The sequence below is a fragment of the Lepidochelys olivacea genome (assembly GCF_965140295.1).
Source record: "Lepidochelys olivacea isolate rLepOli2 genome assembly, chromosome: 6".
Classification (NCBI taxonomy): domain Eukaryota; kingdom Metazoa; phylum Chordata; order Testudines; family Cheloniidae; genus Lepidochelys; species Lepidochelys olivacea.
In genome coordinates, this window is record NC_140416.1 from 8,310,330 (window position 1) to 8,326,607 (window position 16,278).

Consider the following 16,278-nt stretch of genomic DNA (forward strand, 5'->3'; position numbering starts at 1 on the left):
TTGCATCCCCTTGTAATGCTGCTGTGTGGCCCGTGAGGAAGCCAAACGGTACCTGGCGTCTCACTGTGGATTACAGGGCACTAAATGCTCTGGCCAATTCACCAGCCTCAGTGGTGGCAGCGTATCCTGAAATGTTGGCCCGTATTGGACCCCAATTCCGAATTTTCACTGTTTTGGACATAGCTAATGGGTTTTGGTCTCTGCCACTAGCTACCTCATGTCAGTATAAAACTGCATTCACATGGGAGGGCAGACAGTTCTGCTGGACAGTCCTACCCCAGGGATATAGGGACTCCCCTGCAATTTTTCACAGATACATGAGACAGGCTCTGGAGGGGGTGGATTCAGCAAGGTGCATACAATATGTAGACGACCTGTTGCTAATGTCAGGGACAGAGGAAGAAGACAGGGAACTAACCGAGCAGGTCCTGCAAGCTTTGGCAAGAGCAGGATTGAAGGTCAATGGGAAAAAGGCTCAGATGGGACAGACAAGAGTGACCTACTTAGGAGTGGAAGTGTCTCAGATGGGAAGGGAAATCGATAAGGGATGGGTGCAACTGATCCAGTCCCTGCCACTGCCTACGGATGTTAAAAGCTTGCAAAGTTTTCTGGGTCTAACTGGATTTTGCAGGGATTTTGTGGCCAATTATGCAGAAATAGCCCAGCCTCTATTTGACCTAACCCGAGCCTCAACTTGGGAGTGGTCAGAAGAGTGTACTGAGGCAGTGAGAGTGCTAAAGGAAAACCTGGCCAGTGCTCCAGTGCTGGCCTCCCCAGATGGGGAGAAATTCTTTTATCTGTATCCTTTGGTATCAGACACTACCATTGGTTGTGCATTAACACAGGAGTATGGAGCAAAGGACCGACCTGTGGCCTTTGCCTCTCGACTTTTGAGTGCTGTGGAATTGAAGTGTGGATGGTGTGAAAAGGTGCTCTGGTGCACCTACTGGGGGGCAGGGAAATTCAAATGCCTCCCGGGAATGAAGAAAGTCATAGTCCGATCTCATCATGACCCCCTGCGGCTGTTAAACATGCACACTATCTTACAGGGACAAGTGAGTGGGCAGCGTACTGCTAAATGGTTGCTGGCTCTACAGGCAGAAAACATTAAAGCAGAGGTGTTAAAGGAACCCATAGTCTGGGTAGCTGAATTACATCTGGCTGGCACCCCACACCAATGTGAAGCCAGCCCAGGTAAAACCCAACATCAGGTGTTTCGGGCGGCTAACCCCAATCAGGTAAAGGAGGGGACACTGGTATGGTTTTTGGATGGAAGTTGTATGTATCAAAGGGGACAGAAAACTGCAGGCTTAGCTGTTGTGGGAATCAGAGGCAATGAGTCAGTCAGCACCATTGGTTTCTCACTAGAAGCGAAGTCAGCTCAGGAGGCAGAACTGGCAGCCTTGCTAACAGCTTTAAATGAAGTGGATCCCAAATTTGAGCCAGAATGTTGGGTGGTGGTAGATTCAGATTATGTATTTCGTGGTGCCACATTAATGCTGAGATGGTGGGCAGATAATCATTTCAGGGCAACAGACGGCTCCACAATCAAGCATGCTACCTGGTGGAAGCGAGTGGAGGAGCTGAGTCACTGTTTTACACGGATCAATGTGGTAAAGGTAAAGGCACACAAGAAAACAGGACCCCTAAGCAAAGGGAATAATCTGGCCGATGTAGAGGCCAAGCGGGCTGCTACAGAGGCACCCCCATGGCCCTGGGAGCCAGAAGAGAGTGTGCCTGTCACAGTGTTAACAAGAAGCGGGATGGATACAGATCGGGGAGGGCGAATTCGAGAGTTGCAGGAATCTGACCCAGGACTGGAAGGCATCATGAAACTTGGAGACAGGCATGCGCGAAAGGTGGAACTAATGGAAGGGATTTGGTGTGTCTTAACAACTGAGGGACCGGTAATGTTGTGCCCTCAGGGAAGTCGGACAGCTTTCTTAAGCTGGGTGCATGGGAGCTTGGCAGGGGGACACCCCGGGTTTGAGGAGGCACTGGGAACTTTAAAAAGGTTGTGCTGGTGGCCAGGAATGGCAGCTGATTTAAAATCACATCTGGAACGTTGTTTGGACTGTGCCAGGCACAGCCCACCTCACAAGGTGCTAAGGGGAGAATTAATGAGACAAGCCCCAAGGGGACCATGGGAAAGAATACAAATTGATTACACAGGACCCCTACCACCAGATCACAGGAAAAACCGATTCATGTTGGTGGTAGTGGATGCTTTCAGCCGGTGGGTGGAAGCTTTCCCCACAAAGTATCAAACTGCCCGGGTAACTGCTGCAATACTGGTAAATGAGGTATTCACTCGCTGTGGGGTTCCGAAGGTGATTGACTCAGACCAAGGAGCTGCTTTTCGGTCAGATCAGTTAGGGGAGCTATCAGCCCTCACTGGAATCACACAGTTGTTCCATATTGCTTATCACCCCCAGGCTGCGGGGCAGGTGGAATGCATGAACTGCACCATTAAAAGTGAGCTAAGAAAGGGAGTGGAAATGGGAGGAAAAACTGGTCACAGTTACTGCCCTTTGTCTTAATGAGAATAAGGGCCCGAGAATCAAAGGGCACAGGATTTTCTCCCTATGAAGCTCTCATGGGAAGGCCTATGGAACGGTGGGAAAATCTACTTACCCCAGTACCTGGGGAAGTCACTACACACGGCTTAACACAAGAATGGATTTTAATTTTAATTGACCATGTAAAACAAGTACAGCAGGCGGTGGCCTGGCGAGACGAGCAAGGAGCAGCACGAGTTAAAGCATGGTATGACCTGCCTGGGGAGCGTAATCTACCCATGGTGGGAGATCTAGTGATGTACAAGATTCCAGGTCAACACCATCCGTTCCCAGCTCCTAAATGGAAGGGCCCCTATCTTGTCCTTGACCAATTAGGGCCCAGTCTGCTATTACTGGGTACAGAGAATGGAGGACGGGAGTGGGTCCACTGCAGGCAAATAAAAAGGTACAAACAGGGGATTGGGAAAGGGGACGTGTAAATTTTGTTATGTGTGTATTACAGGTTAATTCAAAAAGGAGAAAAGGATGAAAATTCCCTGGCCCTGGATGGAACAATTACTAGTGCTAATCACAATTGTCACATTTACAAATTCTATTCAGATCCCATGATGTGAAGTGTCAAAAGGAGGAAACACATGGACGGCTACACATGCAACCTGTGGTAATAAAGCTAATGAAGACTATGAGAATCTCCCCATAGAAAGATGTACCACTAATACTCCAACAGTATGTGTCGCCATATGTCCTATGCTTTTCCAGGGATACCTGGGCAGGAGGATCCCAAAAGAAAAAGAAAAAAAGAAAAAGAAAAAAAGGGGTGGAGTGTTAGGATATAGATATAGATATTCAGGCCTGTCTGTAAAGGCCTGTACTTTAAGAATTTAGGCGTATTTTTATCACTTGGCTAGTTAGAGGTATAAAAGAAAGAATCAAAATCACTGTCTGCCAATGTAAGGTCCTTCTCTTACTGTGACAGTCTGGGGCCCTGTTCTTAGGCTAAGGCCTTTGGCTAAGTGACAGAGGCAGCCATAAGCTGGGAAGCGACGGATCACATCCTCACATTCCAAAGTAGTCACATGGAAAGAAGGTGCTATTGGGCTGTTAGGAATACAATCCTGTCCTGATAGTGCCTATCAGCTCCAGAGAAAGGGAAGTGCCTAGAAAATGTAAAAGAAGACTTAGTTTGATAGCATCCTGTCTGGCAAGAACTCACTTATCAATACTGGGATGTGAAATCCTCACTTCTGTATTGTCTTGCCATTATAGTTCCCACTTTGCTATTGTTTGTCTGTATAATCTCTGTCTGGTTTTGTGATTGTTCTTGTCTGCTGTATAATTAATTTTGCTGGGTGTAAACTAATTAAGGTGGTGGGATATAATTGGTTACATAATCATGTTACAATATGTTAGGATTGGTTAGTTAAATTTTAGTAGAATGATTGGTTAAGGTATAGCTAAGAATATTACTATATAAATTAGGGGCAAACAGGAAGTAAGTTGGGATTCGGAAATAAGGAAAAGGAACTTGTATTTAAGCTTGCTGGAAGTTCACCCCAATAAACATCGAATTGTTTGCACCTTCGGACTTCGGGTATTGTTGCTCTCTGTTCATGTGAGAAGGACCAGGGAAGTGGGAGAGTGAAGGAATAAGCTCTCTAACATGTAGTACTGGGGAAAGAGTCATTTATATTTTGCTAGTCTCCATTTTGTGTTTTCTCGTAACTGGGTTTTGTTTGTTTTTTTTGTAAGTCTATACACTTAACTGAGTGGTTGGTTAATCAGTCAGCTGACTGGCTAGCAGTGATTTCAGCAGAGGAAGAGGAAGAGTCTTCATGGATTCCAACTGAAGAGTCCTAGGAGCAAGTGGAGGGAAGAAGTTGTTTTTGACTCAGCAGATTGTATGGATTCGGTGATCAAAGCCTCTAACCGAGATTCAGGTTAGCTCAACCTCAGCTTTTGGGAACTCTCAGTTTCTTCTCACTGTGTTTCTGTGGGGACTAAACAGTTCAGATTTTAATTAGTTTTCTTTATGTTTATGTATAACTGTGAGGATAATATATATGGATTATAAAATAGCCATGTTGTCTTGTAAAAATTAAATTATTATTTGTTTCTTTATCATAAGATTTTATAAAGTTGTTATTTAATTAAATTCATTGCTTTTGTTCCTTTTGGGACTTGAATGTGGGGAGGTTGACCCTGTGCAATCCTTGCTGAAAATCTGTAGAGGCTGAATTCTGGGTCTCCAGCTGCTTTTCTATGGGAGTTGGGTTTTTTTAGGCACAGGAGTAGGGCAATGAGGCAAACTGTAGCACACCCAAAGGTTATACTTCTCCCAATTATGTTACTTAATTTCATATTTTTTTCATTAAAACTGTCTATTCTTAAATTGATTCCAAGTGACCACGGTTCCCAGTCTGATGTACTGTGGATTCAGAAGGGTGGGGACTTTGCTGCAGAATTGAAACACAGGTTGCTACAGAGGATGAAGGAAGGCTTTCTCCTGGAGATGATCAGGAAAGAGCTCACTAGAACTGTGGTGAAACACAGTAAGGAGACTGTTGGCCTCTTACTGACCCTTAGTGGGGTTGGCCCCTTACTGAACCTAGGCCGGGGAGCCCTACCAATGGGAACCCAACTCTACCACCAAGTGGCCTACCCATAGGAACCCTAAGCCTAGGACGTGGAGCCCTACCCATAGGAACCCTAACCATAGGGTGGGGAGTGTTACCCATAGGAACTCTAACCATACCTCAAGTGGCCTATGCATAGGAACCCTAAGCCTAGACCGGGGAGCCCTACCATAAGGAATCCTAACCCTACTTCCAAGTCGCCTACCGATAGGAACCCTATAACCAGTTTGTGTAATTCATAACGGGGGGAGGGGTCACAAAAAGTGGTGCGTATCTTCCTGCACATTGAGGGAAGGAGCAAATTTCATGAGCTTACACTGTATAGAGCTATATGCAGCGCAAGACAATACAATTTTGTGTTTACACTCCAAAGGGGGTATGACCCTAACTCCAAATGGCCTACCTATAGGAACTCTGATCCTAACTCCAAGTAGCCTACCTATAGGAACCCTAACCCTAGGACCAAGAGCCCTACCCATAAGAACACTAACCCTAGAGCATGGATCCCTACCCGTAGGAACCCTAACCCTAACTCCAAGTGGCCTACCCAGAGGAACCCTAACCCTAGGGCAGGGAGCCCCACCTACAGGCTCTTTAACCCTACAGTATGGGTATTGGGTAAAAAGCTCACAATCTAAGTATTAGACAAGAGACAACAGGTGGAGACAGAGATATGGAGTGATGGGTGTGTACAATGAAACAGTAAGTGCTGATGGGAGGTGGTCTCACTTAGGTGCCGCATGGTCCTACCTACTATCCCCATAGTTTGGGAGAAGATAAGTGTGGGGACATTATTGTGACTATACAGGCTACAAGCAGGCTCTTAGCTGGCTGTGGACCTTCAGTTCAGATAACCTATTCCCTTCACCCTCATGACCTCTTGACAATCATTGTAGACAGTGCGATGCTGTATGATTGAAGATAACCATTTATATAATTGTTTATACCACTGTTGCACAATTGCACTAAATTTGAGACAAAGTATATCATATAAGGTACCAGAGGATGGACTGAGCTGACAATACCACCTGTAGGTTTCATAGCGGCTGAACTCAGTTATGAAGCTACGTCCCGCCATCTCTCCAAAGAAGACACAAGAGAAACGCAGACGTCAGGGTTCATGGTTACAGTCGGGTGACATTATTCAAATTAAACCTTTTTTGTGAAATATGCAGATTCCTCAGCACCAGAATGGTTCATGAATTCATGATCATTTGGCCAAACTGTTCGTTTTGGTGTGGGTGTATGTGGAAGAGGGAATGGAAAAAATTGAAGTGTTTTGATTTTTCACTTTGAAATAACTTTTCATGTCAAAAATTCCTTTACTTTTTTTTATTCCAACCCATTTTAAAATGGTCAAATGCGAAACAAAACAGTTTGTTTGACCCAAACTTACATTTTAAAAAAATATTAGATTGACCAAACATTTCAGAAATGTTTTATTTTTCATCAGACCCACAACTATTTTTTTCTAACTTTTTGAAATTGCCAACAAAGAAATAAACCTGTTATTTGCCCAACTCTGTTAACAATCATCCATAGCTCCTTTGCGCACACCCCGCATATTACAGAAATGCACTGAGAAATCTGCACTCCATGTTTCGTAGGTTAAATGGAGAAACTGAGGCATGGGAGGAACTGACATGTGCAAGGGAGTGAGTGCCAAAGCCAGGATTATATAATCAGGAGTCTCTGGCTCCTAGCCCAGTGCTCAGCCCACTAGTCCACACATAGACCTATGTCATGGTCGTCAGTAGGTGGACTGTGGGCCAAATCTGGACCGCCAGACACTTTTGATTGGATCCCAAAATCTTTTTATTTACTTATTATTACCATTATTGTTATTATTTTGTTTTCTCTGGTGTCTGGATCTTTACTATACCTTGACCAAGAAATGTGGATCTTGACAAAAAATAGTTGACTATCCCTGTCCTATGTGCTTTCTAGAGGGTATAGCACTGGAATGGGACTCCAGAGAGCTGATTCTGTTCCTGGATCCACTGCTGGTCTGCTGGATGATCTTGAGCAAGTCATTTCCCCTCCCTGTGCCTCAGTTTCCCCATCCATAAAATGGGACTAATGATCCTGATATCCTTTGTAAAGCGCTTTGGGGTCTGCTGATGAAAAGCTAGGGATTGTTATTATTTAGGGCCTGATCCAAATTCCACAGAAGTCAATGGAAAATCTCCCATTGTTTCCAATGGGTTTTGGCTCAGGCCCTCAGACTCCTTAAAACCAAACCTCAAAGCAAACCTTGCATACCCCTAATCATTTTTGTTGCCCTTTTCTGAACCTTTTCCAATTCCAATATATCTTTTTTGAGATGGGGCAACCACATATGCACACAGTATTCAAGAATAGTAAATATGGCAGGTGACCAGCTTGGCTTAATGGTGAAATCCTAGCGGATCTTAAACATAAAAAAACATAAAAACATAAAACATAAAAAAGAAGCTCACAAGAAGTGGAAGGTTGGACATATGACCAGGGAAGAGTATAAAAATATTGCTCGGGCATGTAGGAATGAAATCAGGAGGGCCAAATCACACCTGGAGCTGCAGCTAGCAAGAGATGTCAAGAGTAACAAGAAGGGTTTCTTCAGGTATGTTGGCAACAAGAAGAAAGTCAAGGAAAGTGTGGCCCCTTATTGAATGAGGGAGGCAACCTAGTGACAGAGGATGTGGAAAAAGCTAATGTACTCAATGCTTTTTTTGCCTCTGTCTTCACGAACAAGGTCAGCTCCCAGACTGCTGCGCTGGGCATCACAACATGGGGAGTAGATGGCCAGCCCTCTGTGGAGAAAGAGGTGGTTAGGGACTGTTTAGAAAAGCTGGACGTGCACAAGTCCATGGGGCCGGACGAGTTGCATCCAAGAGTGCTAAAGGAACTGGCGGCTGTGATTGCAGAGCCATTGGCCATTATCTTTGAAAACTCGTGGCGAACGGGGGAAGTCCCAGATGACTGGAAAAAGGCTAATGTAGTGCCAATCTTTAAAAAAGGGAAGATGGAGGATCCTGGGAACTACAGGCCAGTCAGCCTCACCTCAGTCCCCATTAAAATCATGGAGCAGGTCCTCAAGGACTCTATCCTGAAGCACTTACATGAGAGGAAAGTGATCAGGAACAGTCAGCATGGATTCACCAAGGGAAGGTCATGCCTGACTAATCTAATCACCTTCTATGATGAGATTACTGGTTCTGTGGATGAAGAGAAAGCAGTGGATGTATTGTTTCTTGACTTTAGCAAAGCTTTAGACACAGTCTCCCACAGTATTCTTGTCAGCAAGTTAAAGAAGTACGGGCTGGATGAACGCACTATAAGGTGGGTAGAAAGTTGGCTAGATTGTCGGGCTCAACGGGTAGTGATCAATGGCTCCATGTCTAGTTGGCAGCCGGTGTCAAGTGGAGTGCCCCAGGGGATGGTCCTAGGGCCGGTTTTGTTCAATATCTTCATAAATGATCTGGAGGATGGTGTGGATTGCACTCTCAGCAAATTTGCGGATGATACTAAAGTGGGAGGAGTGGTTGATACACTGGAGGGCAGGGATAGGATACAGAGGGACCTAGACAAATTGGAGGATTGGGCCAAAAGAAATCTGATGAGGTTCAATAAGGATAAGTGCAGGGTCCTGCTCTTAGGACAGAAGAACTCAATGCACAGCTACAGACTAGGGACCGAATGGCTAGGCAGCAGTTCTGCGGAAAAGGACCTAGGGGTGACAGTGGACGAGAAGCTGGATGTGAGTCAGCAGTGTGCCCTTGTTGCCAAGAAGGCCAATGGCATTTTGGGATGTATAAGTAAGGGCATAGCAAGCCGATCAAGGGACGTGATCGTTCCCCTCTATTCGACATTGGTGAGGCCTCATCTGGAGTACTGTGTCCAGTTTTGGCCCCCACACTACAAGAAGGATGTGGATAAATTGGAGAGAGTCCAGCGAAGGGCAACAAAAATGATTAGGGATTTGGAACACATGACTTATGAGGAGAGGCTGAGGGAACTGGGATTGTTTAGTCTGCAGAAGAGAAGAATGAGAGGGGATTTGATAGCTGCTTTCAACTACCTGAGAGGTGGTTCCAGAGAGGATGGTTCTAGACTATTCTCAGTGGTGGAAGAGGACAGGACAAGGAGTAATGGTCTCAAGTTGCAGTGGGGGAGGTTTAGGTTGGATATTAGGAAAAACTTCTTCACTAGGAGGGTGGTGAAACACTGGAATGCGTTACCTAGGGAGGCGGTGGAATCTCCTTAGAAAAACTTAGAAGTTTTTAAGGTCAGGCTTGACAAAGCCCTGGCTGGGATGATTTAATTGGGGATTGGTCCTGCTTTGAGCAGGGAGTTGGACTAGATGACCTTCTGGGGTCCCTTCCAACCCTAATATTCTATGATTCTATGGTTCTATGATTCAGCAGGAGACTGGCAAAGATGGAAGGATATTGTTAGGGCCATGAGAGTGAGAGAGACAGAGAGAGAGGAGTGAATGGGATTGCATTCATTTACATCAGCTGAGAATTTCATGTGAGAATTTTAAACACTGGGCCAAATTTTCAAAACTTCTCAGCCCTAACAACTCCAATTGATTTCAACAGGACTTAGGGCGTTTTCTTATGGTATTTAGGCTACTAAAAACGCACTTGGGTGCCTAGCAGGATTTTCAAAGATGCCTAAGCAGGTTGAGTACCAAATTTTCACTCTTGGCTCTTACACAGAGAAATTTGCAAATAAATGGCTCATGTAGATCAAAAGTTAGGGTGGGAAGGGAGGGCAGGTCAGAAGAAGATTGCAATGGAATTCCAAACTCAGCCTTAACTATAGAATCACTGCTGCACTGCCATAATTCATGAACAAAGCTCCATGCCTAATTGCAAGACCATCACTCTTACATGGAGATGCAACCACTGCAGACATAGACAGTCCATACTATAGCTGCCAAGCTTCCCCTGGTTCACTAAGAAAGGGATCACTCCAAAATCATGTTCTTCAGCAGGTCATGTTCTTCTGGAGAGAGGAAAGATGCTCGCTGATGTCTGGTTTTGCTAGAACCAGCAGCCAGGTGCTTCAAGGGGAAATATTTATCTGGGTCCTTGGACCTGAGTGAGCTGCTGGATGGGCATCCCCACACCCACGACCAGAACCGAGGGACCCTCGTGGGGTCCCATCTGTGGCCACTGCACCAGATGAACGAAAGGAGACAGCAGCTGTTGCGCTAAAGTCTCTGTTAGAAGTTGCTCTGCCTTTGACTCCATCCAGAGACCTTGTGGTTCCCTTTTTTGCTGCCTCTGTGACAGAGCCCCAAAACAATTAACTTCTTGCTGACTAATTGGAAGGTAGCGCTTGCTCTGCCATATCAAGGGATTATTTTAAAGGCTGGGCATGGTGACTTAGTGATCAGTGTAATGTGGGAGACAAGAAATAAAGTTACTTTCCTTTCAGAAATATTTTCATCCCCTAAAACATGTATTACCTCAGTAAAAGCATCCTGGAAATTGATAGCTGTCTCAAAGAAATTTCTATTCATCCACTGAAATGTTTCAATGGATTTTCTTCTCCCAATTCCCTCCTATTGAACCTTTGATGATTCAGCAACTGGACCTGGCATTATCCTTTATTATGCCCACTGCACCTTTGGTGGCTTCCTTGGGACGTAGGTCAGGGCAAAAACCAGCACTAATCTTAGGGTTTCATCTTGCTGCCCCTCACCGCAGAGTCTGTGTGCCATCCATGTAAAATGAACAGCAACAGCGAAGTCCCTGTTAGACTTCATGGAGTCTCTGGCACTTCTTCCTTTTTAGGATTAATAACTCTGCCTGGGATAGGATTTTTGCTTTTGAATATGTCATGGGGACGATCTCAGGATTAGTTGTACTTGAGTACTAGCTACTTGTGTGGCCCTCATCACCACAGCATCTGAGTGCTTCATGATCCTTCATGTATTTGCCCTCACAATACACCTGTCAGGCAGGGCAGTGCTGTTATCCCCATTGTATAGGTTGGGAAGTGAGGCTCAGAGAGACTAAAGCACAGATCCTCAAAGGTATTAAGACACCTATTTCAATAGGCGTTAGGCACCTAAATACTTTTGATGATCTGAACCTATGTGACTTGCCCAAGGTGCACACAGGAAATCAGTTAATTTAACCTGAGTCTTCCACATCCAATGCTAGGATCCCAATGGACCATCCCACTGGCTCTCATCTTAGACTCCTACTGGCCCATCTTTCCTCTTCTCTGTAGAATTAAGGGGTGCATCCAAGTGCTTTGTAACTAGCTAAGGCAACCTACCATGTGTCATTGTGTCCTGGAGATGTACACATGCGACTTCCAGGCCCAAGTCCTGTGTAGTGCTGAGCTTTCTAAGTGCTCCCGCCCCAAAAAATCCATAATAGAGAAGAGTTCGTTTTAAAGGGGAAGAACTACGAATTATATCAGCCACACATCTTTCTTTAAACCCATTGGAAGAGTAGATGATGAGCTTTCTGCTAGGTCAGCACCTCTGTCCAATGTTGACACAAGAACAAATGGATTACAACTGGCCATGAGTAAATTCAGGGTGGAAATTAGAAGAAGGTTTCTAGAGAAACAAGGTGTGTGAGGTAATATCTTTTATTAGACCAACTTCTGGAGGTGAGAGAGACAAGCTTTCCAGCTTACACTGAGCTCATCTTCAGGTTGGTATGAGCTCAAAAGCTCGCTTCTCTCACCAACAGAAGTTGGTCCAACAAAAGATACTACCTCACTCACATTGTCTCTCTCATATCCTCAGACCAACACAGCTACAACAACACTGCATACAAGAAGGTTTCTATCCATCAGAGGAGGGAGGTTCTTGAACGGCCTCCAAGTAGGTGGAAAGGTCGGCAAACAATCTAATTAGTTTTAGATGTCAATGGGATTACATGAGGGGGCCCGGTCCCGATGACCTAGAAGGTCCCTTCCAGTCCTATGTACAGAAATCTAGCTGCATGGGAATGGAGACATTGCCCGTACCCAGGGACACATGGAAGTTAACTTTGAGTGCTGGGATTGGGACTGGAGCTAGAACTGGCAGTATTTGTGAATGTTGGCAAATGTCACACATTGATGGGTGTTTGCGGGGGGGTTCCTTCCTTGGTGTTCTTACTGAGGTAAGGGAGGTTGGAAATGGCAAGGTAGTGGGTGAGGTCAAAAGAGGGTCTAGTGCTGGCTGTTTGAGGATTGGGCAGGCAGTAGTGTGTTTTTCAAGAAGACTGGCAGATTCCTAGCAACCTTAACTCCAACAAGCAGCGTGTTGCTCGCACGTACCACCAGCCTCGTCTACCGAGCCAGCCCAGCTACTGCTCTTGCCCTACGACTGAGTGAAAATAACACTCTCTGCATGACACATTGCATTTTCAGCAAGACCACCCTGAATTTATGATCTCCTTGTACTTCCCCACCCCTGCACCAGTCACAACAAACCACCATTAAGAAGGTGGAAGTAGAGGAGGAGGGGAAGATTTGGTGCTGAGCCACAAAACATATGGCCTTGGGGTGGGGGGGGCAAAGGTGAATTTTATGGCTGCTCCCAGAATCCCCATAGTGCTGGACACTACAGGGCCACCCCCTCCAACCACTGCCCTGCCCCAGGCATGTCCCCCACTCTAGACTGAGAGAATTTTGCCTAGTGGGCAATGGCCCACTAGGGACCGAATGGCTAGGCAGCAGTTCTGCAGAAAAGGACCTAGGGGTGACAGTGGACGAGAAGCTGGATATGAGTCAGCAGTGTGCCCTTGTTGCCAAGAAGGCCAATGGCATTTTGGGATGTATAAGTAGGGGCATAGCGAGCAGATCGAGGGACGTGATCGTTTCCCTCTATTCGACATTGGTGAGGCCTCATCTGGAGTACTGTGTCCAGTTTTGGGCCCCACACTACAAGAAGGATGTGGATAAATTGGAGAGAGTCCAGCGAAGGGCAACAAAAATGATTAGGGGTCTGGAACACATGACTTATGAGGAGAGGCTGAGGGAGCTGGGATTGTTTAGCCTGCAGAAGAGAAGAATGAGGGGGGATTTGATAGCTGCTTTCAACTACCTGAAAGGGGGTTCCAAAGAGGATGGCTCTAGACTGTTCTCAATGGTAGCAGATGACAGAACGAGGAGTAATGGTCTCAAGTTGCAGTGGGGGAGGTTTAGATTGGATATTAGGAAAAACTTTTTCACTAAGAGGGTGGTGAAACACTGGAATGCGTTACCTAGGGAGGTGGTAGAATCTCCTTCCTTAGAGGTTTTTAAGGTCAGGCTTGACAAAGCCCTGGCTGGGATGATTTAACTGGGAATTGGTCCTGCTTCGAGCAGGGGGTTGGACTAGATGACCTTCTGGGGTCCCTTCCAACCCTGATATTCTATGATTCTATGATTACCCAGGTGTAACTACATGTGAGATACAGATACATAGTGATTATTAATAACTTTAGATACAGAAATGATACATGCATACAACTAGGATAATCGTATTCAGCAAATCATAATCTTTCCAATGACATCTCACATGCCTCATCTTGCGTAAAATGCATCATAATTATGATATAATCATATTATACTAATATCACTATGAAGAATATGGGGTGCAGTGTCACAAAGGACTAACGAGAGTGTGAGGGAGGTTACAGTCAGTGATTTCCAGGTCAACAAAAGCCAGCCGAGCGTCAACGAGCATTCAGGACAGTGTCACCAACTCTTGAGATGTTATCATGTATCTTGCAATATCTCATGTTTTTCTTCAAGCCCCAGCTCTTGGACTCACAAGATTGACTAAGACTCACAGCTTCCATTCAATATAAAATGCCAGTTTCTACCACTGATGGTGACAGAAGAAAGCTGACAAATGCAAAGCCAGGGCACCTTGAAGGCTCGGTAACCAGCAAGTGAATAAGAATCCCAAATTTATGATTTTTTTAAATCTCAAGACTTTTAAGCTGATCTCTGGATTGGGGTGGAGAGGCAACTCATAATTTCTGAACACGTGGGATTGGCAACACTGTCAGAACAACTTTATTTCAGTTCATCAAAGCATCACGCTGCTCATGCTCACTCTACCATTCTCCAACATCAGTACTTTCCTGTCAGTAATAGCATGATTTAGCAATTAGTGATAGTACCCATTTGCAAAAGGGCTCTTTAATAGTATAGAATAGCATAACAAGAACCAATGGCTGGAAGTTAAAGCTAGAGAGATTCATACTGGACATAAGGCACACAGGGAGGTTGCTTAACCATTGATTTGAGGACTTCAGTAGCTCAGACATAGGTGAGAGGTTTATTGCAGGAGTGGGTGGGTGAGATTCTGTGGCCTGCGTTGTGCAGGAGGTCAGACTAGATTATCATAATTGTTCCTTCTGACCTTAATATCTATGAGTCTATGAGAAACAAATTCCCAGTGTATTTGGTGGAATTCTCCATTTCTTGGAATCTTCTAATCAAGCCTTTCTGGAAGATTTGCATTAGCCAATTACAAGTTGTTGGGCTCAATACAAGGGTAACTGCGTGAAATTTAATGGCCTGTATGATGCAGGAAATGAAACTAAATAATCTAATTTTCCCTTCTGGCCTTAAACTTTTATGAATCTCCGAAATCTATAACAGAATAGTCCAGAGTCATCACCTATGACAAGCTCATATTAACAGTCTTCACATCTATGAATCTGTGAAATCTTTGAACATCAAACACAGTGGTGTTCAGTCTGGCCAGAAGACTCGGCTCCTCACAGAAGGGCCAAACTGAAGTCATCTTGCATTTCCCTGAACAGAAAATAGGCTGCAGATTTTTTCTTTTTAATATGTTAGACATTTACTGTTTAGCAAATGCCTTCTGCGCCCTAGCTGTAGTGGTTAGCCACTCCCTCTTATGAAACCAAGTGACCTTGTATGTGGGGCTGTGAGCTCCCTTCCTCCCTGGTAATTTCCACTACCTTTCTCTATCGAGGTTATTAAGGAAATATCTTCCCACAGATCTTCCTTCTCAGGGAGTCCTTTACCTCCCTGTTCCTCAGGCTATAGATCAGGGGGTTCAACATGGGGATGACAATGGTGTAGAACACTGAGATGACTTTGTCCTGGTCCATTGAGTCTGCTGCTCTGGGCTTGATGTACATGAAGAAGACAGTGCCATAAAAGAGGAAGATGGCCGTGAAGTGGGAGGCACAGGTGGACAGGGCCTTCCGGCAGCCCTCTGCTGAGCTCATCCTCCCAACAGTGACCAGGATGTAGCTGTAGGACACCAGGATGATGGTCAAGGTGGTCATGGTTGCCAGGGCGGAGAAGATGTAGAGAATTACCTTGGCCATGGTGGTGTCGGTGCACACGAGCTGCAGCAGAGGGGGGATATCACAGAAGTAGTGATTGATGTGGTTGGGGCCGCAGAAGGGAAGTCGGAAGACATTGCTGGTCTGCACAGCTGAATTGGCCATGCTGAGGATGTAGGCCACAGCCACCAGCCGTATGCACATCCCCCTGGACATGAGAGTGTGGTAGAGAAGGGGGTGGCAGATGGCCAGAAACCGGTCATAGGCCATGGTGGCCAGGAGCAAGCACTCCGCTGTGCCATAGAGTAAGAAGAATGCCATCTGTGCCATGCAGCCAGTGTAGGAGATGGACTTGTCGGTGGCGAGGAAATCAGCCAGCAGCCGGGGGGTGACCACGGAGGAGTAGCAGATGTCGACGAAGGAGAGCGTGCTGAGGAAGAAGTACATGGGGGTGTGGAGATGGGGGTCAGTCTGGATCAAGGCCATCATGCCCAGGTTTCCCATCAGTGTCATGGTGTAAATCAGCAGGAAGGACCCGAAGAGCAGCCTCTGCAGGTCTGTATGGTTTGTGAGGCCGAGCAGGATGAAATGGGTCACAACGGTGCCATTCTCTCCAGCAGCCATCGCCTTGGGGTGCTTCACCTGCCATGGGGAGTGGACATTGGACACCTTTCAGTGAGACACAGTATATGGTTAGTGCTGGACTCCCGGCGCCTGAGCCCACAAAACAGGCACTACATGGGCAGCGGGAGGTGTGCTGATCACCTCACCACTCATTCTCAGACACACCTTGAGGTACAAGGCAAGAGTCAGTTCAGTCTCTGGCCCATCCCATGCTTGGCCTGCCGATCACCATTGCTAGCAGGAAAGCCA

At 45.8% G+C, this 16,278-nt stretch overlaps 1 protein-coding gene across 1 annotated transcript; it reads right to left on the bottom strand.

The window, feature by feature from the left end:
- Positions 1-15,090: 15,090 nt before the first annotated feature.
- On the bottom strand, positions 15,091-16,029 carry LOC311522354 (olfactory receptor 5B21-like; the record flags this gene model as incomplete). The annotated part of the gene is made up of 1 exon (XM_084631602.1): positions 15,091-16,029. The coding sequence occupies one exon, from the start codon at positions 16,027-16,029 to the stop codon at positions 15,091-15,093; it is 939 nt and encodes a 312-aa protein (XP_084487728.1).
- Positions 16,030-16,278: the final 249 nt, after the last annotated feature.